Source organism: Ursus maritimus, unplaced genomic scaffold, assembly GCF_017311325.1.
Source record: "Ursus maritimus isolate PB19 unplaced genomic scaffold, ASM1731132v1 scaffold_21, whole genome shotgun sequence".
Classification (NCBI taxonomy): domain Eukaryota; kingdom Metazoa; phylum Chordata; class Mammalia; order Carnivora; family Ursidae; genus Ursus; species Ursus maritimus.
The window spans coordinates 48,319,610-48,347,036 of record NW_024424564.1 but is presented as its reverse complement, the minus strand read 5'-3'; the positions used below and the strand labels follow the sequence as shown (position 1 = coordinate 48,347,036).

At 38.6% G+C, this 27,427-nt stretch overlaps 1 protein-coding gene across 1 annotated transcript in view; it reads left to right on the top strand.

The window, feature by feature from the left end:
- The first annotated feature begins 466 nt into the window (after window positions 1-466).
- Window positions 467-27,427, top strand: part of ENTHD1 (ENTH domain containing 1) — a 96,527-nt gene continuing 69,566 nt past the window's right edge. Inside the window, exons 1-2 of the mRNA XM_008705539.1 lie at window positions 467-895; window positions 19,824-20,066. Of these exons, the coding sequence (XP_008703761.1) occupies window positions 547-895; window positions 19,824-20,066 (592 nt within the window). The 5' untranslated portion in view covers window positions 467-546. The remainder of the gene's footprint in view (window positions 896-19,823; window positions 20,067-27,427) is intronic.

The following is a 27,427-nucleotide window of genomic DNA, read 5'->3' as shown; positions in this document are numbered from 1 at the left end:
GGCGCCCCAGGACATATTATTTTTATACATGACAACAAATCTTACGCACGAGATCTCAGAGTACAAGTCCCATTTTCTTCTCCTAAGTTGCCCACTGTCCTGTAATGCTTTAAAATTATTTTTTTCCTGGCCAAAGAGGTTGAATGCTATTCTCTGCAGACATTTTTAGGACTAGAAAGGCCACCTATATTTGTTTAAGTAATATAGGCCAATCCCTTACGAATGATTTTCCCATACTTCTGCTAGGAGAATTTAGATAATGCCCTTAATTCTGGCTGATGTAAGTGAGGGGCTGATTTCTAAGTAAACCTAGATTTTTCAGACTGACTTGGTCTTCTACGGACATTTCGAAAAGTATTTAACTTACATATATTTTGTGCTTTGCTTTGCAGGAAATTGATGCCTCATCAAAATGGAGATTAATCATTTGTGTTTGGGAGCAGCAGAACTGGGGACCAATTACCTCTCAAGAGTTTTATAAACCAATTATATTAACTCCTATTCCATTTCTCTCATCCCCATCTCACCTTCAAACTTGTCTTACCTATGGCATTCAGGAGGCAAGTGAAAAACTTTGTGAAAAATTACTCAGATGCTGAAATAAAAGTCAGAGAAGCAACTTCTAATGACCCTTGGGGTCCTTCGAGTTCTCTGATGTTAGATATCAGTGACTTGACTTTCAATACAATTTCTCTGTCAGAGATTATGAATATGCTATGGCAGAGACTCAAAGATCACGGGAAGAACTGGCGCCATGTGTATAAATCCCTTACACTAATGGATTATCTCATCAAGAATGGATCAAAGAAAGTTATTCAGCATTGCAGAGAGGGGTTCTGTAACCTTCAGACACTGAAAGATTTTCAACACATAGATGAAGCTGGAAAAGACCAAGGTAAATGAAATGCCTACAATGCGCCAATAAAGATTAGAGGTTTGGGAGGGGATCATTTTAAACCAGGAGCTGGGGAAAAGTTGTTCTGAAATGTATTAGCCACCTTTCTTCTGGGATAGTTATAGTTTCCCTTTGTGTTGACTCTTGAGGGTCTTCGAGAACAATTTTTTTTCCCCCAAAAAGAGGTGTAAAACTAACACACCTACGTTCCTGATAAAATGATATCTCATAGAAAATGAACAAAGTGAATAAAACAGGAGGCATGGCAGCTTGGTATGATAATGTCACTGTAATTCATAATCATAATTAGACTGGAATTCAGTCATAAATGTAAGGAAGTGTTTCCAAAGACTACAGAATCTTCAAAGACTATCTAGATGGAAGTACTTATATGAATACAAAAATTTAGGTCATAAAATAATCTTGTCGGGGGTGGAGGAGGAGGTGAAGTAGGGGAAGGGTGTGTGGAACACTGAACTGAGATGATTTGGTAGTGTCTGGGATCTACAGTGCTAAAAGAATCAGCACTTCCTCCTCGTCTAATGTAAAATTATAATTTGTACTTAAAGTGAATAGTCTCATGAATCATAAGAAGAGGATAAAATTCAGTGTAGTCTTTGTGTTAAGTATACATTTTTAGAATAGATTTTTTTAAAGAGCAGTGTTAGGTTATAGAAAAATTACACAGAAAGAACAGAGTTTCCACATCCCCTTCCCTATCCATGCGTTGTTTCTCCTATTAACGTCTGGCATTAGTGTGGTGCGTTTGCTACAGCTGATGAACCATTATTAATCCAGTAACTAAAGTCCTTTGTTTAACTTAAGGTTCACTCTTTGTGTTCTCCAGTTCGTGGGTTTTGAAAAATGCTTCTCATGTATGTACCATTCTGGAATGTGTCATACAGCATGGTTTCACTGCCTCGAGAATGCCCTGTGCTCCACCGGTTGGTTCTTTCTCCCCTGCCTAGAACCCTTGGCAACCACGGATCTTTTTATTATCCTTATCGTTTTGCCTTTTCTAGAATGTTGTATAATTAGAATCATACAATATGTAGCTTTTTCAGACTCATTTCTTTCCTTGACAGTATGCATTTAAGATTCTCCCATGTCCTTTTATAGCCCCAGAGCGCCTTTCTTTTTTTTCTTCATGTTTTAAAAATCAGCTTTATTGTGATACAATTCAACATACCATACAGTTCACCCATTTAAAGTATACGACCCTGTTGGCTTTAGGTATATTATTAGTTTTTAAAAATTGTGATAAAATGTAAGTAACAAAATTTGTCATTTTAAGTGTGCAATTCAGTGGCATTGATTCCATTCACAGTGTTGCACAACCATCACCACCATCTGTTTCCAAAACTTTTCATCACCCCAGACAGAAACTCCATAACCATTAAGCAATGACTCTCCTGCTAACCTCTAATCTACTTTCTGTCTCTATACATTTGCCTATCCTGGGTACCTCACGTAAGTGGAATCATACAGTATTTGCCCTATTCTGTCTGGCTTATTTCACATACCATAATGTCTTCCAGTTCATCTGTATTGTAGGATGTATCAAAACTTCATTTCTTTTATAGCTAAAGAATATTCCGTTGTATAAACATACTGCATTTTGTTTATCTGTTCACCAGTTGGTGGAGTCTTGGGTTGTTTTCATCTTTTGGTTATTGTGAGTATTGCTGCAACGAACGAAAGCATCCAAGTGTCACTTTGAGTCTCTGCTTTCAATTCCTTTGGGTGTATCTTTAAGAGTGGAATTGCTGGATCAAATGGCAATTCTCTGTTTAGTTTTTTGAGGAACCAGTAACCTGTTTTCCTTAGCGGCCGCCCCATTTTATATTCTTACCAATGATGTAAGAGGATTCCTGTTTTTCCACATCCTTGTCAACACTTGTTATTGTCCATCTTTTTGATTATAGCCATTCTACTGAATGTGAAAAGTAGTATCTCATTGTGGTTTCAGTTCACATTTCTCTAAGGACTAATGATGTTGAGTATCTTTATATGCCCTTGTTGTCCATTTATAGATCTTCTTTGGAGAAATGTCTGTAGAAATCCATTGTCCATTTTTAACTGTTTTTTTTTTTTTTAATTGTTGAGTTTTAAGAGTTCTTTATATATCCTGGGGGGCGCCTGGGTGGCGCAGTCATTAAGCATCTGCCTTCGGCTCAGGGCATGATCCCAGGGTACTGGGATCGAGCCCCACATCAGGCTCCTCCGCTAGGAGCCTGCCTCTTCCTCTCCCACTCCCCCTGCTTGTGTTCCCTCTCTCACTGGCTGTCTCTCTCTGTCAAATAAATAGATAAAATCTTAAAAAAAAAAAAAGAGTTCTTTGTATATTCTGGATATAAGACCCCTACCAGATGTGTGATTTGTAAATATCTTCTCCCATTCAATAGGTTGTCTTTTTACTTTCTTATTAAATTTTGATGAAGTCCAATTTATCAATTTTTCCTTTGGTTCTTATGCTTTAAGTACCATATGTAAGAAATCATTGCCTAATCTAAGGTCATGAAGATCATACCTATTTTTTTTTTTTCTAAGAGTTATATAGTTTTAGCTCTTCCATTCAGACCTTGGATCCATTTTGAGTTAATTTTTGTGTATCGTGTGAGGTAGAAATCCAACCTCATTCTTTTGCTCGTGGATATCCAGTTGTCCCACTACTACTTGTTGAAAAGACTATACTTTCCCTCATTGAATTATATTGGCAGCCTTATGAAAATCAGTTGACCATAGATTGTAAGAGTTTATTTCTGTACTCTCATTTCTGTGCTACTGATCTCTGTGTCTATCCTTACACCAGTGCCACACAATTTTGATTACGGTAGCTTTGTAGTAAATTTGGAAATAAAGTTGAGTGCTCCAGCTTTGTTCTTTTTCAATATTGTTGTGGCCTTTCTGGGTCTCATACATTTCCATATCAGGTTTAGCATTAACTTGTCAATTTCTATAAAAAAGGCAACTAGAATTTTGATCAAGATTGCATTGAATCTGTAGATCAATTTTGAGAATACTGCCATCTTAACATCAGTTCCTCCAATCCAAGAACACAAGATGTCTTCCCTTTTATTTAGGGTCTCCTTTCATTTTTTTTATACATGTTTATAGTTTTCAGTGCACAGGTTCATTTCTTTTAGTAAATTTATTTGTAAGTATTTTATTCTCTTTGATGCTATTGTAAGTGGAAATGTTTTCTTAATTCCATTTTCAGATTATTCATTGCTAATGTATAGAAATACAACTGACCAAGTTATTTTTGTATATTGGTCTTGTGTCCTGCTACTTGCTGAACTCATTTATTAGCTGTAATAGTTTTTTTTTTTAATTCCTTAGAATTTCTTAAACGCAAGATCATGTCATCTGCATATAGAGACAGTTTTACTTTTCCTTTCCAATCTGGATGCCTTTTATTTCTCTTTTTGCTTAATTTCCCTAGCTAAAACCTCCTGTACAATGTTGAATAGAAGTAGTGAGAGCAGAAATCCTTGTCTTGTTCCTGATCTTAAGAAGAAAGCTTTCAGTCTTTCACCATTAGGTATGATGTTAGGTGTAGGTTTTCATAGATGATTGTTATCGTAAGGTTGTTGGAGTTCTTTGCCTAGTTTGTTGAGTGTTTTTATGAGGAAAGCCTGTTGACTTTTGTCAGGTGCTTTTTCTGCATCTATCGAGATGATTATGTGTTTTCTCCCTTCATTCTTTTAATCTGGTATGTTGCATTGATTGATTTCCTTATGGGCACCAACCTTGCATCCCTAGCATAAATTTCACTTGGTCATGATATATATCCTCTTTCTTTTTGAACTGTTTACTTAAGGTCAGGTTTGAGGTTTAAAGATGTTTAGTTATTTTTTTAGAGAGAGAGAGTGTGAGAGAGCATGAGCAAGGGGGGAGGGGCAGAGGGAGAGGCAGAGAATCACAAGCAGACTCTGCACTGTCCGTGGAGCCTGACATGGGGCTCGATATCATGACCCTGAGATCATGACCAGAGCTGAAATCAAGAGTCAGATGCTTAACCGACTGAGCCACCCAGGCGCCCCAGGTTTGAGGTTTAATGATGAAATTGGAGAAAATCTTCTTGGGTTTCAATCATGCTGTGCTTCTTAATCTAGAAATTGTAAAGGCATCAACTTCCATGAGGATTAAATTTATTATTAAAAATGGAAATAAAATACTAATTAAGGTTTGCCATCCCCAAGAATTAGGTCTTTAAAAAGGCATAATATTTTAGATGATAGTGAATGGAATATAATCAATTTTTTTACTTTACAGAGCAGCTATTTTATCACTGTACTAAGCCCTTTGATGATTTTTTTTAAGTGGAAAGAGAGGATCAGCCCCTGCTCTAAAAAGTTTATGAGTTATTTTGAGATAATTTCATGTAAGCATGGGGGCGCCTGGGTGGCACAGCGGTTAAGCGTCTGCCTTCGGCTCAGGGCGTGATCCCGGCGTTGTGGGATCGAGCCCCACATCAGGCTCCTCCGTTATGAGCCTGCTTCTTCCTCTCCCACTCCCCCTGCTTGTGTTCCCTCTCTCACTGGCTGTCTCTATCTCTGTCGAATAAATAAATAAAATCTTTAAAAAAAAAAAATTTCATGTAAGCATGAAATTATAAGCAAACAAGCTTATCTATCTATTTATACCTTTTATATGTACAAAGTATGGTATATTTGGATATGTTTAAATTCACTATCATAAAGGTCTTTTAGTTTCCTAACAGTTGAGCTTAGGATCCAAGAAGTAAGCACAAGTATACTATCCTGGACTTTGTAAATACTCCTGATGATTTGATAGCACCAATATGGCAAAAATAATATTACTTATTTCGTTTTTATCTTTTACACATTTATCTTTTTGTGTTTGTTTTCTACAGAGTGTAACATATTAGAATAGTAGCTCTTGGCATAATTTAATTTATACATAAACAAATGTGTATATAGTGGGGGTGGATGCATGCACAAAAATTTGTTCCTGATTGGGTGTGCAGTCAAAATAATTTGGGAACCACTGGCTCTCAGGATAAAGTCAGGCCCCTTAGCATGCTCCCAATTCACCTTTCTACTCTTATGTCCTTAGTCTTCAATCTAATACATTGCATCTAGCATTACTAATATATTATTTGCTTCCACCTCTCTGTGCTGATACTTAAGATGTTTCGTCTTCTTGTAATAGTCATTTCTTGCTATATGTTTGTCGGCTTCCTATTTAGTCATCAAATCCTAGCTCAGAGGTCTTTTCCTCTCTTTCTCCAACTATCTCTTCTTTTTCTCACTGGGCAGCATTAATTGTTGCAGCACTTCATTACTAATGAGTGTGGTGTTTTTTACAGTATATCCATTTGACATATATGTGCATGTATATATGTGTGCATGTGTATGTATACATATATACGTACAGATATATCCCTGACTAGATTCTGAGGGTATGTGTCATATGATAATCATCTTTTTACCGTCAGACCTTGGTACATACTAGACATCAGTAAATTTTTATTGAAGTCATAAAAAAAGCAAGAGACTTGAGGTGAGAAATGTGATCATTGAAAAACTAGTTGATAAGAGTGATTTTGTTGAATCAGAAAAGAAAAAAAGAGAGTGAAGTTTATACTGAGAAATTAATGAAAGAGAAATTGCAGTGATCCAGGTAATCTATAGCTGGATCCTACCTGAGATATAGGTTATCAAGAAGAGACAAAGGAAAAAAAAAAAAAAGGAAAAAGAGACCAAGAAAAAAGATAAAAGCAGAAGAAATTGTAGGAAGAAGACCCGTTTTTGTTTGTTTCCTTGATTGGTTTTTACCCTTTGCCTGGAGTGCTCATCCCCAGATACTTGCACTGCTTTCTCCCACACTTCAGATCTCTGCTGAGCCAGTCATCTTATGAGTGAGGCCCCTTATATCTACCCTATTTATGAAAAATCAGCCCTACCCCACTCTTTGCACTGATAAACCCCTAGTCATCTTCTGTTTTATTTTTCTTCATAGCTTTTCTTTTCTGACATAGGGCATATTTTGTTTTATTATTTATTTGTTTTCTCTCTCTTCCTATTAGAACATAAGTTTCATGAAGGCAGGGTTATTTTATGTCTGCTTTGTCCATGCTCTATCTCCAACATTACGACAGTGCCTATCACACAGTGCCTGCCCGGTAATTAATAGAAGCATTACAGCAGTCTTCCTTATCTGTGGTTTCGATTTCCACAGTTTCAGTTACCTGTGGTCAACCCTGGTCCAGAAGCAGATGATCTACCTTCTGACATATTGTTCCGAAGGTTGGTAGTAGCCGAGTGCTATATCACAATGCCTATGCCATTCACTTCATGTCATCACGTCACATAGACATCATATTATCCCACATCATCATGTGAAGAAAAGTGAGTGGCGTACAATAAGATACTTTGAGAGCGAGATCCCATTCATATAATAACTTTTATTACGGTATGTTGTTATAATTGTTCTATTTTATTATTGTTAATCTGTTACTGTGCTTAATTCAAAATTAAACTTCATTGTAAGTATGCATGTGTAGAAAAAACACATATAGGGTTTGATACTATCCAGTTTCAGGCATCCACTGGGGGTCTTGGAAAGTATTCCCCACGACTAAGGGGAGGCAACTGTACTATAGAGGGGAAAGTTGAGAAAACAATTCGGAAAACTTGGGGAACAGGAGAAACTTGTTTTCAAATAGTTCGTTAGTTAACATTTCAAATAAGGTTCTCAGTATGCTTTTCTTCAACCTCCAGGCAGCTTTTCAGATGAAGTAAATTTAAAGCAATGAGTCTAATTATTAAACTGAAAAAATTTACAATAAATACATGATTTTCATTATGTTTCCAGATCTTGGGGACACTGTATTGTATTATAGTTTTGGAAATTTTTTAGGTTGACAATTGAACACATTGCTTTCAATTTAGAGGTTCCTTACCTGAAACAGTTTCTAGAATCTATAGGAAAACACTGAACATATTAATTTAAAATGTAACCAACATACTGTTTAAAAATAAGTTTATTCTGTATTCCCCAACTTTTTGGACCCCCTATATTAGCAAACAAGTTTATAGCATTTAACTACGTGACAAAGACTCTTCTAAACACTTTGCGTGTATTAACTCTTTTAATCTTCATAATAACCCTTTGAAACAGGTTGCAGTATTGGCTCCATTTTACTGATGAGGAAAGTAAGGTACAAAGAGGTTGAATAGCTAGTTCACACAGTTAGTTAGTGGCAGAACCACGATTATAATCTAGACGTTTTGACTCTAGAATCCATGTTCTTAACTACTATATTGTTGAACGAATGATTGAATGAATGAATGATGTTATCCCCATCCTGCTCATGCTGTTAGCTCTTCTACTCCATGCTGTCAACACGTGTCACGTCTCCAGACTTGACCAAGCATTTAACTAGTTACATATGGCAGGACGGTTGAACACGTAGGAAGGACCCGAGAACTGAACTAGTTGCGTTGATTAATCTGGGACAGGAACTGAGAAGCTTATCCTTTATTTCATCTGTTTCAGAGTTATTTTAGGCCAAAGATGGTACAAGAAATGTATACCTAATACTCTGTACTTGCAGCAGTCATGACTTAAAATGTCCTTCACTCAAATCTAACTAATTCTTTGGTCTTGGACAAATAGCTAGACACAGTTGGCACGGCTGGGCCCGTTTCTTTTATCTCAGTTTTAGGGCCTGTTACAAGTTAGGCTCAAACTCATCAGAAAGGGTGCCATGTTCTTGCAGGTGATTCAGGGTCTCCAACTGATAGTCCTGAATCTCCTTGACATTCTCAGGTGGGGTGTAACATTCTCCCTCTTGTGTGCATAACATCTCTATACCTCTGTCATGCCTCTGTCAGAGCACATTTATATACATGCCCATATTTCTTGCAAAACCGTGAATTTCTAAAGGGCAAGAACATCATCCCTAGCACTTACTCCATTGCCTCGGAGTGGGATCACTCAATAGATATTAGATGAATGGATGACTAATACCTTAATACTTCTATACTTTTAGCGGATTTATAACAATTGACTTTCTTGAAGGAATATAAAAAATACAAATATCAAAGTTGACTCCTTTAACCATAAAATTTCCATCTCTTTACTATAAATTACTTTTTAAAATAGATTTTTAATGCTAACAGTGCTTTATTGAGATATAATTTATATACTATAAAATGCACAGATCTTAAGTGTACAGTTTGATGAATGTTGGTAAGTATAACCAGTCGTCCATATCAAGATAAAGAATATTTCCATCATCCCAGAAATTTCTTTTATCCCCCTTTCCAGTCAATTCTCCCTCTTTCCCAGAGGCAACTGCTATTCTGATTTCTTCTACTGCATAAATTAGTTGTGTTTGTTCTTGAAATTCATACAGATGGAAGCATATGTATTCTTTTGCCTCTGGCTCCTTTATCTCCACTAATGATTTTGAGACTCATGCATGTTGTTACATATGATCAGTAGTATCATTCCTGTTTATTGGTAGGTCCTTTTCCATTATATGAACATCTGACAGTTTGTTTGCCCATCTTCTGTTGATGGGCATTTGGTGTGTATATAGTTCTTGGCTATTAAGAATAAAGCTATTATGAACATTCTTATGTAAGTCTTTGTGGCCATACATACTCCGTTCTCTTGGGCATATGCTCAGGAGTGGTATTTCTGGGTCATAGAACAGGTGTATAGTCGACTAAAGTCTTCTAAAGGGGTTTTTACTATGCTGTACTCCCATCGGCAGTGTTCGAAAGTTTGTTGCTCCACATCCTTGTGAGTACTTAAATACTGTTATTCTTTTTTTATTTAACCAGTCTGATGGGTATATAGCGTTGTTTCAATCTCCATTTCCCTGAAAAGTTGTTGAGCACCTTTTTGTATGATTAGTGGGCATATGAACATCTTTTGCCTATTCAAGTGTTTTGCCTATTTTCAGTTTTTAATTTTTTTTGCTTATTTTTGATTTAATTTGTAGGGCTTCTTTATACATTTCGGATATCAGTCCTTTGTCAGATACATGGATTACAAGTATTTTCTCCAAGTTTGTGGCTTGCCTTTTTACTTTCTTAATGTCTTTTGATAAAGTGCAGTGTGTTTTTTCCCTTTATGGCTGATGCCTTTTGTGTCTTGTCTGAGAAACTTGCCTACCCCGAGGCCATGAAGAAATTCTCTTATGTTTTCTTCCAGACATCTTACATTTTTTTTTTTTTAAGATTTTATTTATTTATTCGACAGAGATAGAGACAGCCAGCGAGAGAGGGAACACAAGCAGGGGGAGTGGGAGAGGAAGAAGCAGGCTCAGCGGAGGAGCCTGATGTAGGGCTCGATCCCGTAACAACGGGATCACGCCCTGAGCCAAAGGCAGACGCCCAACCGCTGTGCCACCCAGGCGCCCCCAGACACCTTACAGTTTTATCTAGGTCTGTGATTGATCTGGAATTAACTTTTGTGTCTATTGTGAGGTAGAAGTAAAGTTCATTCTTTTCCATGAGGCATCTAGTTGTCTGAGTTATTAGATTTTAATAATAGAGCATTTTCATGTACAGTACCTCATTTGAGCCTTACAACATCTTAGAGGTATGAAGAATATGTGTTATCTCTCTTACAGAGATGAGGAGCTAACACTCAGACAGATTAAGTTATTTAGGTAAGGTTGCACAGCTAATTAATGACTGAACATGATTAAAGCTCGTACATCCTAATACTATTTAGTCCTATTCTATTATTATGCTACACAGCCTCTCCTAATTGAGTTTTTAAAAATATCCTAACGAAGTTTCACTGAACTACTAGAGTGAACTTAATTAAAATTGTCTGAAAAACACCCAATTGAATGTTTCATACGATCAGATTATTTATTTATACAAATTATGGTATTCCTTTTATAAAACCAATCCAGGTTCTTGGAAATGTGTGCATTATAAATTTATGTACTACTTTATTTTCAATTAGGTAAGTCATGAGATTGCAGTTAATTTTGTTTAAATGGGCCATTTTATATGTACGTACACTCAAATTAAAGATAGATTTCTTTGAAAAGGTACATTTTAAAAAGACAAATTTTCAGTGTTGTTAAAAAGTTATGTTGGAGCACCTGAGTGACTCAGTTGGTTAAGCGTCTGCCTTTGGCTCAGGACATGATCTCAGGGTCCTGGGTTCAAGCCCCACATTGGGCTCCCTGTTCAGCGGGGAGTCTGCTTCTCCCTCCCCCTCTCCCCCCTGCTCCTGCTTTCTCTCACTCATACACTCTCTCTCTCTCTCAAACAAAATAAATAAAATTTGGGGCACCTGGGTGGCTCAGTCGGTTAAGCATCTGCCTTTGGCTCAGGTCATGATCCCAGGGTTTTGGGATCTAGTCCCGCATTGGGCTCCCTGCTCAGTGGGGAGTCTGCTTCTCTCTTTCCCTCTGCCGCTCCCCTGTGCTCTTCTCTGTCTTAAATAAATAAATACAATTAAAAAAATAATAAAATCTATTTTCAAAAAAAGGTATGTTAAGTAGTTTAAGTAGAAGTAACTTAGTGCGCAGTGGTGACATTACTGCCATTTTAGTTTTCCACCGTCATTATCAGTCATCTAATTTGGGGAATTAGGCGCTTCACACTTATATCCATGGCTGATTTTGTACAAACTGCCTCTCTGCCTCCAGGATTGGCCCTTACCAATCACCTACCCATTTGCTCACTGACATTTAATGTCTTAGAGTAGGAAGTAAGCCTCATAAGCCAGAGTTAAGAGATACAAATCAAAATGTAAAAAGCAAGGACTCTGGGGGCGCCTGGGTGGCACAGCGGTTAAGCGTCTGCCTTTGGCTCAGGGCGTGATCCTGGCGTTATGGGATCGAGCCCCACATCAGGCTCCTCCACTATGAGCCTGCTTCTTCCTCTCCCACTCCCCCTGCTTGTGTTCCCTCTCTCGCTGGCTGTCTCTATCTCTGTCGAATAAATAAATAAAATCTTAAAAAAAAAAAAAGCAAGGACTCTGGAAGATGTGATACATTTATATTTTTACACTAGTTTAGAAGTTATTAAAATCAATTTTTTTTTTTTAGGAGTAAGAGGTTGTTTTTTGAGTTTAGGTTCTCACAGAAGGGGAGAAAACACCAGGTATTTGGGCCCTGAGAGGGTTTGGAGAAAGAGGGAACGTGGGCAAGTAGGAGAAAAAAGGAATGGTTGGAATTTCCCTTTCAAGGTGACTAGAATAAATTAAACAGAGCCAAGATATCTGGAAAGAGTGAGTTCAAGAAAAAGAAAATACTTAAAAGTGCAAAAGAATTGCTTTAGATGTTGGTTAGCTGTATTAAGACTCTAAAAGCTGAATAACTGAAATCTGAGGGTATTCCTTCTTTTACAGGAGGGACAGAACATGGGGGGCCAGGTGTGAGGCAGGCATTTCCCAGGCATGTGGGGTAGTGGCTAAGCACTGTGGGAAGAATCTAGCTTCCCAGTGCATTAGGCTTGATTTTCTCTGTATAGCTGTCAGAAAGCTGTAGTCGGAATTCTCTAACCATCAAACCCACCTGATGGAAGGTGGTGGGTGGATTCATTAGTGCAAGGTAGACGTGCTCATTTACAGAGAGGTGGATTAATTAACACAAGGCTGCTGAACAAATGTGATTTCCTGTAACAAACATTCTTATAGTTTTGATGAACAAATGAATTTCCTTTAAACAAACATACAGGCTTTGGGTCATCATAAGCCTGTTCTGTTACTGTTAACAGTTTTCTGTTATTTTAAGAGTTACTTTAAAGTTATATTACTGTGAGTTCAAAGAAAACCTCTGTACCTAAAACAGTTGAGTATTTTTGATCACCTTTTGTTCCTTTGAACAAATATAGTCATTGGTCATCATGACAGCAAGAAACAAACCATGAATCTGTTTAGACTTCAGTGTGCTAGTCCAGGCAGTCTTCCCACGTTGCTCTTTACATATTGTGGCCCGTGGACAGGAGAGCACAGTAAACAAACAAACAGGGGAGAATAACCAGTTTAGCACTTCGGTGCTGTGTCAACACAATTGTTCTCTTCTCAAGGTTCTCATCAAATAAAAAAGCTTACATTTGTATGCTAAATGCAGTCAAAGAAATTAAAGTCTATATTGTGGTCTTTCTATAGAGCCAGTCTCTACCTTCTAGCTTATTATTAACTTTATGATTTGGGGAAACTTTTTTTACTCCCCCTAAACTTACTTTTCTCATCTGTAAAATGGACTTCATGAGGATTGGAGATAATGTCTGAAAGGCAGGCACCTAGTAAGTCATCAGTCAATATTAGCTAATACTATTAATCCTTGACATATTTTTACTTTTATTACTTCTATTTCCTGCAATGTATGTTCATGTCTAAATAACGTTCAGTGCAACCATTCACTGGGAAGGGCTTTGCCACTGCTCTGTTTCCACGGTTTCTGCCCATCCGATGAACTTTGCCCACACATCTGCTGAAGCACGCTGCTGTTATGACCCAAGTACATGTCAGTCTCCTTCACTGGACTGTGGGGTTTGGAGGGTACCTCTGTTTTTTCACGCAGTTTGGTGGAGATGCCGAATAAATGTTTGCTAACTGTACAGCTGACTAGTGGGCTACTGTAGGTCCAAGAAGGGATTGGTAGCCTTTTTTTTTTTTTTTTTTTTTGATTGGTAGCTTTTACGAGCTTCTCATTATCCTAAATGCTCTTCTGTTTTTCTACAGTGTTTCTGCAGACAGGTTTATTTTTATTTCTCCTGCTTCATTTTTGGAGATCGTTTTTGATGTGAGGATTCATGTCTTTTCTGTAAAATTCCAGCCCCTTTTGCTCTGAATATTGCTTTTTTGTGATTACCATAATTTTCTTCTCTTGAAACTTCTTCCAAGTGAATACCGGGACTTGCAATCTGTCCTTTATGACTTTTAATTACTCTTTTTAATCTTGTTGCCTCTCTGCGCTGTATTTTGGAAGAATTCCTTAATACTATTCTTCAATTTTCTATTCAACTGTTAAATTCTGGAGTTTATCTTGGATGAGAGTTTTTTTCTTTTTAATCTCACTGACTATAGTTTTCATTTCTAGGATTTTTAATTGGCTGTTTTCATATCCATCTGTTTTTATTTCATGTCTGCCTATTTTTGTTTTGTTTCATAATCTCATATTTCTTGTTGTGGATATGATTCCTGTATTAATCTCTCTTAATCGCATTTACTTAAAAAATCTTTGTTTAGGGGGCACCTGGGTGGCTCAGGTGGTTAAGTGTCTGACTCTTGATTTCAGCTCAGGTCATGATTTCAGGGTCCTGAGATCAAGCCCCACATCGGGCTCCCACTGGGCGTGGCACCCGCTTGGGTTTTTGTCTTCTCCTTCTCCCTCTGCCCCTCCTCCCCCCACCCCTGCCTGACGTATGTGTGCTCTTTCTCTCTCTCAAATAAATAAATAATAAATAAATACATAAAAATAAAAATCTTCGTTTATGATTTTATGTCTTTAACAATATAGAATATTGATTTATGGAAGATCTTACAGAATCCTATAGAACATTGACTTCATTTGGAGTGAAGTTGTGTTTTGATTGCTGCTTTTATCAGCCATCTTTCTTAAGCATTAGATTTTTTAATAAAACTATTTTAAAATTTTAGTTTTCTGTCTTATTTTGACTGGAGGATCCTTTCTCCTCCATCTGTGTTCACCCCTTTATGTTGGTTTTCAGTTCTTGCCACCCAGGTCCTTAGATCCTCCAGTACAGCCCTTATAAAGTCACCTCAGGGCTCCTGCCCTGTGATAGAACCAGAGTGTCTTAGATGCAGTCACTGAGGTGGTGGGTGGCTCGGTGTAGTTCCCAGCCTTAAGGCTGCACGTGTGTCTTCTAGCTTCTAGACCCACAGCTACAAATATGTGACAGCCCAGGAAGCAATTAGCAGGTGGGTTTTTTTCCTCCTTTTTCTTTTCTTCTCAGCCTTTTCTCACAAACTCAGATACCCCCTAACATCACAGAGTGAGACCAGCTCTCGTTCCGTAACAGCTGCGGAGTCAAACTCGTGGCTGCCGGATCAAGAGCCCAGCAGCCCTGGGGCTTTAGCCCTGCTCATTGCCTTTTCATTTCTCATATATTTCTGGCTTGTGAAGGTTTTTATCTTGTTTTCGAGACTGGCGATGTCTGTCACTGCTATGTATTCGGAGCAGAGCAGAGGGGTACTTTGAAGCATGGACTTACCATGCCAACTTGACTGAAGGTTTTTTAGCATGAACATACTGCTCCCCTCCCTCCCCACCCCACCCTCACCCTCACCCTCACCTCCGGAGACACTGTAGAGGATAGAGGATAAGGGAGACTAGAGATAAATAAATAATTCAGAACACCACAGGCAAAAAATGAGCAGGGTCTCAACTAGGGGAAATGGAGAGGAGAGGATGGATTTTGAAGATACTTAGTTGGGGGGCGCCTGGGTGGCACAGCAGTTGGGCGTCTGCCTTCGGCTCGGGGCGTGATCCCGGCGTAATGGGATCGAGCCCCACATCAGGCTCCTCTGCAATGAGCCTGCTTCTTCCTCTCCCACTTCCCCTGCTTGTGTTCCCTCTCTCGCTGGCTGTCTCTATCTCTGTCAAATAAATAAATAAAATCTTAAAAAAAAAAAAGATACTTGGTACCATCTAAGTGTGGGGCCATGAATGTTCATATTTCAGGCTTAGAAAGGAGATAACTGGGGCGCCTGAGTGGCTCAGTCAATAAGCGTCTGCCTTCGGTTCAGGGCGTGATCCCGGCATTCTGGGTTCAAGCCCCACATCAGGCTCTTCTGCTGGAAGCCTGTTTCTTCCTCTCCCACTCCCCCTGCTTGTGTTCCCTCTCTCTCTGGCTGTCTCTATCTCTGTCAAATAAATAAACAAAATCTTAAAAAAAAAAAAAAAGAAAGAAAGAAAGGAGATAACATTCATTGAGAAAGAAATATAGGAAGAAGAGTAAATTTTGGTTGGTTAGTGGGTCAGGTATGGAGGGAGGGGTGTTAGGATATTTTATGACCACAGTTTCAAGCTGAATACATATTTTTCTAGAAGTCTGGTGTGTGTCTTTGCTGCTGGCACATCTCATTGCCCAACATCTTTGAATTTACCATATTTCCAGATCCCTTCACACGATGCTCATTTGTGCATTTACAGAGACTCCTCCCCTGCATTTGGGACATTTTTTCTCAGCATGTTCCTTCATTTATTTAACAGACATTTCTGAAGTATCTCTTAAGTGAACAAGTATAATTCTGGCCTCCATGGATGTTATACTGTAATGGAGGAAAAAGACACTTATCAAATCAATAAGCAATTACAGCCTGTGGAAGTGCTGTAAGAGACGAGTGCAGGTGCCCTCAAGTGTGGCAACCAGGCCTGACCATGCGTGTGCAGGGGGAGCTGGGAGGGGCTTGCTATCTCTCAGCGGGAGCCTTCATGAAGATGTGAAGTCCGAGCTCTTCCCTCTGCCTGAGCCGCTGGCTTCTTCTCGCTGTTCAAGATGTGTAGCACCTCACTGTTCTTTATTTTCCTCCAGAGCATTTATTTTTTATCTGAAATTATCTTGGTAGGGGTCTTGTCTTTTTTCCCCTCACTTGTGCTTCTAGAACAATTCCTGAAACTTAATTGTTCAAAAAATGATCAAATGACTGCCTAAGTGAATAAGTGAGTGTTCTTGGATATTGGTCTGGCACATAGTTGCTCTAGTGATTTGTAGGTCCTTGTCCTTTGTCTGAGTTTGGAAAGCCTCCTCAAGTTGGCTTTCTGTTCATTCATTTTTCTATCCTGTTGACTCTCCCCTCACTCTACTGGGCCTTTCTGATGGGGTTGCCAGTGGGAGCATCCCACCCTCCGGCCAAGGGGATGGGCATGTGACTTTCAAGCTGGGCCAAGCTGAGTCATTCTCCTGGATTTTTCCAATTTGCTTGAAGGAAGAGAGAGGCTTCTCAGGTCGCAGAGTGTGAGGCATGAACCTGGAGCTGTCTGTGGCCAGCCCACATTCAGATGGAGGAAGCCAATCTGCAGGAGGAGAAAATGAAGGCATTACACAGGGGGAAGAAGGGCTGGGAGAGGAAAAAGGAGTCCCAGTAGTTCTCTAGTCTCTGCCTCTTTTGTACTTGAGCCCCAGTTGCAACCTCTGGTTTTCCCATGGCCGGTTCAATATAAGTTTCTGTCACTTGTAACCCGAAGATTCCTAATTAAAGCAGAAGATAGGTTAATTTTTACTTTACCCTTCACCTCAATAACAGGCTTTGCGTCTTGATGTATCTTTGGGTATCAATCTGTTTCATAGTTTGATTTCTCATTTCAAAGAATCCATGTTCTTCTCCCTCCCTTTGTCTCTCTCTCTCTCTCTCTCCTTCCCACCGTCTTCCCCCCTTTTTATTTCTGTCTTTCAGATACAAAGCAGTTACTTCCTAACATGTGTTCTATTCCAGTACAATTCCGTTTTAGTGCTATGTCCCTCCTTTCCTTTCAGAAACATATTCCTTAGCAGTGAGGAGACGCCATCTTGTTAGTACTATTGTTATTATCTAACTCATCCTTGAAGCACGTTTATTGGGTTCTTGGATTTTTTTCACTTTCAATGGAGCGAGAAGTAAACCACTGTGGCTTGACCTTCCCCATGCTGTCAGCAGCTCCCTCAGGGAGGAGCCCTGATATTTCAGGGAGAAGTGCTTCCTCATTGTGGCTGGCTTTCTCCTTGATGTACCTGCTGGGACCTTTGAACTTTTGTAGTTGCTTTCAAGTCCCACCAGTTCATGCAGACTCCAAGTGAAATAATCCACATCTGTCCCGTAATTTCTAGTACTGACCTCTTGTAATTAAGGGTGTTGCAAGAAACTCTTTCAGGCCAGGCAACTTTCTCAGGCAGCTACATTGTAAATTGGCACTCAGTATCTTTCATCCATCTGGTTCCATTTGTATTATGTCAAGGAGAAAATGGAGACTTTTTGTAATTTGCTCCTTTATCAATTCATTTACTCAGTAAAGATTATTTCCTATGTGCCAATCATTCTTGCAGACACTGGCGATACTGGGGCAATGAGGCTCTCTGCCTTCATGGAGCTTGTATTGTAGGTAAGGAAACAAACAGTAAACAAGTAAACAAATGTATACATATTCTTATTATATATTATTATATATACATTATGTATATATACGATTATATAGACACACAAATATATATTTATACATATATATACACACACACATACGTGTATATATATAACAATAGCAGATAGTGATAAAATAGGTAAGGGAATAGAGAGTGATGGGAATGGGGCAATTTTAGAGAGGGTGGGCAGAAGGAAGTCTTCTCTGAGGGGGTGACATTTGAGTAGAGACTTGAATGAATTAGGGACCTAGCCATGCAGAGTCCCTGGCAGAAGCAACAGCTAGCACACAGCTTGCAGGAGACAGAGAGCCTGGTGTGATTACAGAATAAGGCAGTCGGGATGGCTAGAGTAGAGGGAAAGAGAGGAAGCAGAAGGAGATAAGTTTTTGTAAAGTTAGAAATGGAAAAACAAGTTTTTCACCCCTTCCCCCAAACCAAGCTATAGCAGTTTTCCAGGGAAAAGTAGTGTCTGGCACTTTGTCCCCAAGGACTGACAGTCACAGCAGGCTTCTATCAGGCAACACCGAGTGGTAACCTAAAACACTGTGGGATTTTTTGTTTATGGACTACAAATTACTCATAGGAAATTAAGGGTGTCGAGAATGATACGGTTCACCGCAGTTATAAAAGAAGTTTGAAAGGAGGAGGTGATTAAGAAATGAAATTAAGAGTAGATAAAATAATCTTGGGAAAGATGGCAACTTGAGCAAAGGTTTCTGTCACTGTCCATAGCAGTCCTTTATGAAATGACTGGCAGAGAACATGTTGGCCTCTTTTGTCTAAAGGCGCCCTACATTTGACCATTTCTCATTACTTCCACTACTAGTAAGTTATAGTTGCATATATTCATGCTTTAATTCTTCATGCTTAAGCCCAAAATGAACATAGTAGTGGATCTTTAGAGACTTTTCATTTTACTTTTGTAAAAAGGCTTGGGAAAACATGAGATGTTATAATATGAGTTGGTCCCAAGATGTGGAGAGGGAAGTGGTTTTCCTTTACCATTTTTCGTGGGAGGGGATTGAGAATAGTAATAATACTACTATATATTTGAATGAGTACACTTTTATATCTGTGAATTACACTGAACAGTTATACTTCTACTGGTTTTCACATAAAAAACTCAAGCCCAGACAGACCACCTAACATATCAGAATGAGACAGATGGTTAAGGACAGCATTGTCATTAGGATTCTGGTCTTAGACTGTGCTCTGGCACTCTATTAATGGCATCAAGTTGTTTTGATAAGATTTAGGTCAAAGAAAATCTAATTGTCCTCCCTACTCTTGTCCCACCCCAACTGTACTCCTTTAAGGTAGCCAATATTAACAATGTTATGGGGACACAGCTGGCCATCTGCCTGCCCATCCATCATCCATCCATCCATCTACCCATGTATTTCTCTGCCCTGTGTACATATATAATGATTGATTTTTCCCTGTGCGTTACTGATTTGAATGATACCATATTACCCAAAATCTTTAGCTATATGTCATGGTCATATATCTAGATCTAATTTATTCCTCTTCTTTTATGCCTTTATTGTTTAATTTATTGCAGGGTATGTATTGCTTTTAAAAGGAAACAGCATATTTAAAGTGAAAAATGTCATGTCAATATGTGATATGATTTCATCATACATTTAGTTACTTCTTAAAGTATAAGAAAAGGAGTACTTATCGACAACTCCAATGAAACTCAGGTTTCCCTTTCACTTGCTGCAGATTTTTTCACTTCGTTACATTGCTTACATTTTTTTCCTAATTTTCTTTAGAATAAAAATTGGACCCTCAATGAATATTTCCTTCCTATGCAAATTCAATGTATTTTTCAGGTTATTATATCCGGGAAAAGTCTAAGCAAGTCATAACATTGCTGATGGATGAACAGTTGCTGCACAGAGAGAGGGAAGTAGCATGTCGGACAAGACGGCGTACCTCCTACTCTGTGACATTTCCTAAAAGATTACCTGGTACAGCTAACTCACCAACAGCATGTGCTTCTGCCCACACACCAGAAACTCCTGCTTCAGAGAGGAAACGTAAGCTTCTTAAGGTTGCAAGGCTACGTTATAAAAGTACGTATAATGAACATTGGCCTACAATGTAGTAGGTATCATTTAAGAACAATTAAAAAATAGGGGCGCCTGGGTGGCACAGCGGTTGGGCGTCTGCCTTCGGCTCAGGGCGTGATCCCGGCGTTATGGGATCGAGCCCCACATCAGGCTCCTCTGCTATGAGCCTGCTTCTTCCTCTCCCACTCCCCCTGCTTGTGTTTCCTCTCTCGCTGGCTGTCTCTATCTCTGTCAAATAAATAAATAAAATCTTTAAAAATATATATATATAAAACATTAGGTTTTGGTAGTGAAATATTAATACTATACTAGTACTCCTGTTACTTTGTTAGGCATTGTATTGTACAAAACAAAGCTGAAGAATAATAGCAGAACACTTTGACTATTTTCAGATGCAGTTTATCTGGGTTTCAAATAAAATGGGATTTTTGAGCTTAAATGGGATTAAAGTAGTGACTACTTATTTGTCATCATGATTCATTTTAATATTTTAATCATAAGTGGAATGTGAGACTCAGGGTCTGGGTATCTGTGCGTTTTGTGCTGTTTGATCCTGCCAATCAGGAAATCAACATTTTCTTAAATGTGCCTCAGAATTCTGAAAGTCTCTAAAACTCCTACAGGACGACAGTGCCTTGTATTATATAACTCTTTCCTTTGCCTGAAATTTTAAGCATGAATTGAACTTTTTCAAAAAGGGATTTGTTTATAATGTTATAGAAATCATTAGGAAAATGCAATTATCTTTTCTATTAAATTTGCTAAAATATAAAGGAATGTCATTGTGCTCTGTATTCTCTGGCACAAACCCTGTTGATAAGTTTTGTATAAAGAATGGACAGTTTGAGGAAGCAAAAAACATTAAAGAAATGTGACTGGAATCACTGTCCCTTGAAAGGAACTAAACTTTGTGCTGGAAGTGAGGGACACAGTAGGAGGAACAGAGAGTTAAAAGTATTTTCAGAGGTTTGCCTCCTAGCTTTATCATGTAACTCTATTAAGCAAGATCCTGAAAGAGCTGCAGGTATTCAGTATGAACAGATGTTCCAAATGTCAGTTCAATATGGAAATTAAGAATGTTAATAGTAATACCAACATGGAACAATCCTGCTAAAAATCACGAAAGTACTTCTTTGACTCAGTCAAGAGTTCTCAAATGTTCACTCAGCTTGTGCATCTGTTGACTAGAGAGATGGAAAGACTGTAAAAGACAGTAAATGCCATCTATATGCTTCTAAACATAACCTCTTTCTTTAGGGTTGCCATTTTATTTTGAAATAAATCTCCAGGAGTGATAAGAGACTCATTCCAAAATTTTCTCATGGAAGCCTTCAGTCCAAAGTAATACAGAAAAAGAGTTACAGAGCAAAATCACCAACTATAACTCACCCCAGAGTTTCTTCACTCCTTTTGCTACTTCTCTGTTGGCTTTCTTCTTCTCCCTCCATTGCTTTTCTCTCTTGCTTTCTCTTTCATTATAGACTTATATTTATGGAATTTATTTGAAATTTGCATATCGAGCAGAAATTTGGAGCTATAGCAGTGAGTAAAACATACTCCCTTGCATCATGGAGCAAATATTCTAATGACAGAGACAGATACTATCCACACATAAACAAAATAGATATAAAATATTATGTTAGGTACAATTCCTGTAAAGAAAAGGAAAGCATTATTGGGGACAGAGAGTGACAAGGATGGCTTTACTTTTAGGTCAGGGAGTGAGGGAAGGCCTTTTGGAGGACGTGGGAATTTAGACAGAGACCCAAATGAAGTGAGGGACAATCCATGTATATGTGGGTTGTTCCAGGCAAAGGGAACTCCCAGTGCAAGCTGGAGCGAGCTTGGCGTACTTACCTGTAAGCTTAAGAAATGAACCTTGAAATTGCCAAAGAAGTAGCTCAGCTCTGAGCCATCTTTATGATTGATACAAGGAAATCAGGTTTATTGCTTTATAGTCACTGTTTTTTTAACTCCAAATGATATTCTCTAGCTTTATGACACATCTTATTCACCAAACTGAGCTTGGAATGACTTTTGACTGTTTTTAAAGTCAGTCTACGTTCAAATGAAGTTTTGCTACAATTAATTTTTTTTCCTATCACAAACATATATCGAGTACTTACTATATGCCAGACACTGTTCCAGGACTGGTAACCAAATTGGGTGTATTTCTGCTCTCTTGGAAGTTTTATCTAGTGATGGCTTTCAGCGTGTTTAAAAAAAAATGTTAAAAAAGGAGTTTTGGTGAATGATGGCATCATCAAAATGAATTTATAGTAAGAGTACTATTTAAAAGTGAATAGTGAATGTTTAGATGTAAAAACTTGGTAAATTTGTTAAATTATTTAAAAACTTCATTTATCCATCACTCTGTATATATACACATACATACTAGATACATAGATGTGTGTGTTTGCGTTCAAAAAAGAGTAATTGTATCAAGCTTAGCAATACTAACCATTTCCACATAGGCATTTGAATCTGAAGTTGTATTTTATTTATTTATTTTGAAAGATTTATGTATTTATTTTAGAGAGAGAGCACGAGTATGCACACGGTGGGGGGGCAGAGGAGAGAATCTTCAAGCAGACTCCCTGCTGAGCGTAGAGCCCAATGTGGGTCTGGATCCCACGACCCATGAGATCACGACCTGAGCTGAAACCAAGAGTTGGGTGCTTAGCCAACTAAGCCACCCAGGCACCCCAGAAGCTGTATTTTAAAGGAAGAAAGAAAACTGACAATTTGGTGTGTGGGGGGGTTGCTGAGGGAGATAAGAAAATAAATTGGGGGAACATTTAGGGACAGAAGTAGCAAATGAAAACTCAGAGATAGGTGGATCAATTAGAATTAGGCGTTCCCAGAAGTGATAGAAGAGGCCCCAAAAATGTTAACAGCTTAAACATAATAGGATTTTTTCTCTCTTCCAAAAATAATCCAGAACTAGATATTCTAGGACTGATACGGCTCTTCATGATATCAGGGACCCAGGGATCTGTCTGTCTTGTCGCTCCACCAAACTCATCACATAACTTCTACTTCATGATCCAAGATAGCTGTTTGAGCTCCAGCCATCACATCTCCCTTCTAGCCAGTAGGAAGGAGGAGCGCTTGAAAATATGAATATTATGGGGGCACCTGTGTGGCTTAGTTAACTGTCTGCCTTCAGCTCAGGTCATGATCCTGGGGTCCTGGGATGGAACCCTGTGTTGGGCTCCCTGCTCAGCAGGGAGTCTGCTTCTCCCTCTGCCTGCTGTTCTCCCTGCTTGTACTCTCTCTCTCTCTCAAATACATAAAATTGAAAAAAAAAAAAAGAGAGAATAGGAATACTCCATCCCCTTCTTGAAGTTGCTTATAACATTTTGGCTTTCATATTATTGTTTAGCACTTAGTTATGACGCTCCTCACCGCAAGAGAGGCTGAAAAATGTGGTCTTTATCCTGGATAGCCATGTGTCCCGATTAAAGTTAGAGGATCCATTGTTAAGGAAGGAGAGAATAAATATACAGGAGAATAAATAGTCGCTACTGTAGTGGTAAAGAAAACAAGAAACAAATTAATCATGTTAATGCATGGTTGTCAGACTAAATGGAATAAAAAAACATAAATTTGAATATGTCAAAAATGTGGACAGGTCATTGAGAGTTCATAAAGGACATAATGAGCAGTTCTTGGAGATTTCACTTCAGTACCACTAGCAACTAGGAACCACTGTAGGCCTTGGAGAACAGAAGGGATGCTTAGCTTAGTCACAGAACTTAGCTTTCTTATTACTGAAAACAGCTGTTGGTGGAAGATAATTCTTACTGCTTTGTGTAGAAATGAAGGCGATACGAATTGGAGGGAAGCTCTGTAAGAGATGGTTGTTTCAATGCAGCATCCTGCTCTAGGGTCATTGAAATGAGGGAAAGGTAATGTGTAGAGATAGAATATAGAGAGGAAATGGGGTAAGTAGATGATGAATTGGAGAAGAAAGAGAAATTGAAAACAACTAACATTTCAGAGAGGCAAGTGATGGTATTACACAGGTGCATTTCCATCAGGAGGTATTTAAAGACATCTCTAAATTACTTAGTTACATTGAAATGTAAAGTTGAATGCGTTGCTAGAAATCTGATTCCCAGGCTTTAGGATCTAGAGCTGAAACAGCTGTGCCCCGCTTCTTTGTGGTAAATTAGCAAGGGGAAAAAGTACTTTGGAGAAGGTGTTATACACACATTACTACCGCTACTCCTTTGTTTCTATTCTTAGATGTTTTCCCCAAGTTTTAATTGTGGTAGATGGCTTGGAAGGTTTTTGTTTAGGTGATTCTATTGTTTGAAGTAAGAGATGTACCGAACGATAGTTGTTTGATGTACATGTGCTCTCACGACAAACATTTCCACGATGCCATCATTCACCAAAACTCTTTTTGAACATCTATTTTTTAAAACAGAGTGAAAGCTATCACTAGATATAACCTCTAAGAGAGCAGAAACACACAAAAACTATATGTGCATGGTTACAACTCTGCTTCTCTGAGCCGTAAGCATCAGCATCACACCCTTTCCTTAGAGGTGATAATTATAAAAACTATCACCAGAGACGTCGCTTACAACCCGACCAGCCAAGCATTACCTCTGTTGGTCATCTGATCTTCCATAAAGAGCTCTTTAGCGGTATTATTCTTTGCAATGGGACTTTACTTGTATTAGAGAAGGATTATTCTGGTCTATGTTAAATGTTGTAGCACTCTATATCAGGGAAATATTTCCCTAAAAATCATGTATGTTTCCTGTTGGACCAAAAGTAAAACTTCCAAGTAGTTGTCATGCTTTTATAAGCACAAACACCAGTGTTAATGTTACTTCCTACGGTGAACCTTGTACTAACAGAGTTGATGTGGAGTCATACTTGGTTGCCGTGTCACACACAGTCTAGATGGCAGGGCTTATGGTACAAGTGGAGGTTCCTACTAAAACATCTGCACTGATGAATGTCAAGCAGTGATTTTTTTCAACTTAAAATAAACAAGTGTACAATAAAGAAAATAACAGTAGCTTCAATCTCTATCACCCTATACCAAGTGCCATTAACATCTTAGAATATTCACTTCCAGTCTGGTTCTTTTCCTTCTTTTTTTTTTTTTTTTTGGATTTTATTTTTAAGTGATCTCTACATCAAATAGGGGGCCCAAACTCACAACCCCAAGATCAAGAGATCAAGAGTCACATGCTTTACCAACTGAGCCAGTGGAGTGCCCTTAATTTCGTTCTTTTTTTTTTGTTTCAGAAAAATTACTCTATTCTTATAAAAACAATACAGGCTCCAAAACAGTAAAGAATCAATCACTTCCAATCTCATCACTCAGAAATAGCCATAATTCATGTCAGATGAGCATAAATTCTAGGCATCTTTCTGTGCATATATACATACAGAAAACGGATAACTAGAGAGAACTTATTTTTATAAAAATGGCATTGCACTAGATGCATTTTTTCCTAAAAGATATTTTCAGTCTACTTCTAGTGATGAGACTTACTAGGGGCTCCAAGAAACTCCTTTATTGCATAGTAACCAAAGACTGTAAATGACGAACCATCATGACATTTCTGGCCTTGCTAGGGGTATGGGAAGTCTCCAAAGATCTTGCCTTCCAAAAATTTGAATTAATTAATTAACTTAATTAAATAAACAAAATAAGGACAGGACATATAAACTAGGGTCAGAGGAACGTGGAGCTGGTGCCTGTAGGACACCGCAGGTACCTGTTGGGGTTGAATTGTTTAAGGGTGCTTGTCAATAGTTAAGAAAGTGGTTTGGGTCCTGACTTGAGCATTGGGAAGGAAAGCCTGGGTTTGCTGTGCTGAACCCAGACACTCAAGGTGGGGCTGAAGTGACTCAAAGTAGTTTTCTCTGCAAGAATAAAGGTCAGTTCACAGGTTAGGCCCATAGGGTTCCCACCAATTAAAATCAGGCAGTGCGCTCACAATCCATATCACCAACCCAGGAAAAAATGAGTAGCCCCCCAGAGATTGTAGATAGTAGAAAGGTCAGATACGTGATATAGAATAGCTAGGCATTTAAATATCTAAATAAATAAAGGATTAATCACCGTGTTGATGGGGGGAGCTGATGCATGTGCCAGGGAGGGGTATATGGAAGATCTCTGTTCTTCCCTCTCAATTTTGTTATAAACCTAAAATTGCTCTGAAAAATAAAGTCTTAAATTAAAAAGACTAACACACAAGCAAAAGCGTCAAAACTGGATTTATCCTTCTCTAAATTAATCCAGTTATTCAAATGTCAGTTATATCTGTCATCGCCTGGCTCCTTGGGCCAAACCAAACTCTAAAAGTTAAAACTGTTTTACTTAAAAAAAAGAAAAGAAAAGAAAAGATTATGGGGTGCCTGGGTGGCTCAGTTGGTTAAGTGGCTGCCTTTGACTCAGGTCATGATCCTGGAGTCCTGGGATCAAGCCCCACATTGGGCTCCCCACTAAGCGGGGAGTCTGATTCTTCCTCTGCCTGCTGCTCCCCCTGCTTGTGCTCTCTCTCTCAAATAAAATCTTTTAAAAAAAAGATTATTAGGCATGCATATATGAATTTGAAAAATGGACACTTACAGAAATGAGAAAAACCACAGAAATCAAAAACTTAATTTAGTGAACCTAGGGGATCTGTCCAAAGGAAAAGGAAAACACGAAAGCAGTGTTAAGACATAGAGGACACATCTGCAGGGGAATGACAGTTACCCTGCCGGTGACCTCTCTCTTCACCTACAGCGGAGGCCAGAAGACAGTGATACAGCATTTTCAAAGTGCTGAGAGAAAATAACAGCTTGTGATTATGTACCCAGCAAAACTGTCATTCAGAGATAAGGGTGAAATAGTCACTTACAGATAAATAAAAAACCGGAGAGCTTACCACCAAGAGACCTTCGTTAAAGGATATACTTCAAAAAGAAGGAAAATTATTCTGGAAGAATGGTTGGAAATGCAAGAAGGAGTGACTAACGACTAATAAACTTGTATATAAAATAAACACTTTCTGTGTAAAATAGTAATGTCTAACTTTTGAGTGTGAAAAACAACTAAAATCATGGGTAGCCATGGTATGTACGTTGGAAGTGAGTCTACAGAACTCAGTGTTCTAAGATCCTTATATTTTTTGAGAGAAGGGTAAGGATATTATCTGACCCTCAACTTTAATTTTAATTTTTTTAAAGATTTTCTTTATTTGTCAGAGAGAGAGAGTGGGCACACACAAGCAGGGGGAGTGGCAGACAGAGGGAAAGGGAGAAGCAGGCTCCCCACTGAGCTGGGAGCCTGGGATCGTGAACTGAGCGGAAGGCAGATGCTTAACAGACTGAGCCACCCAGGTGTC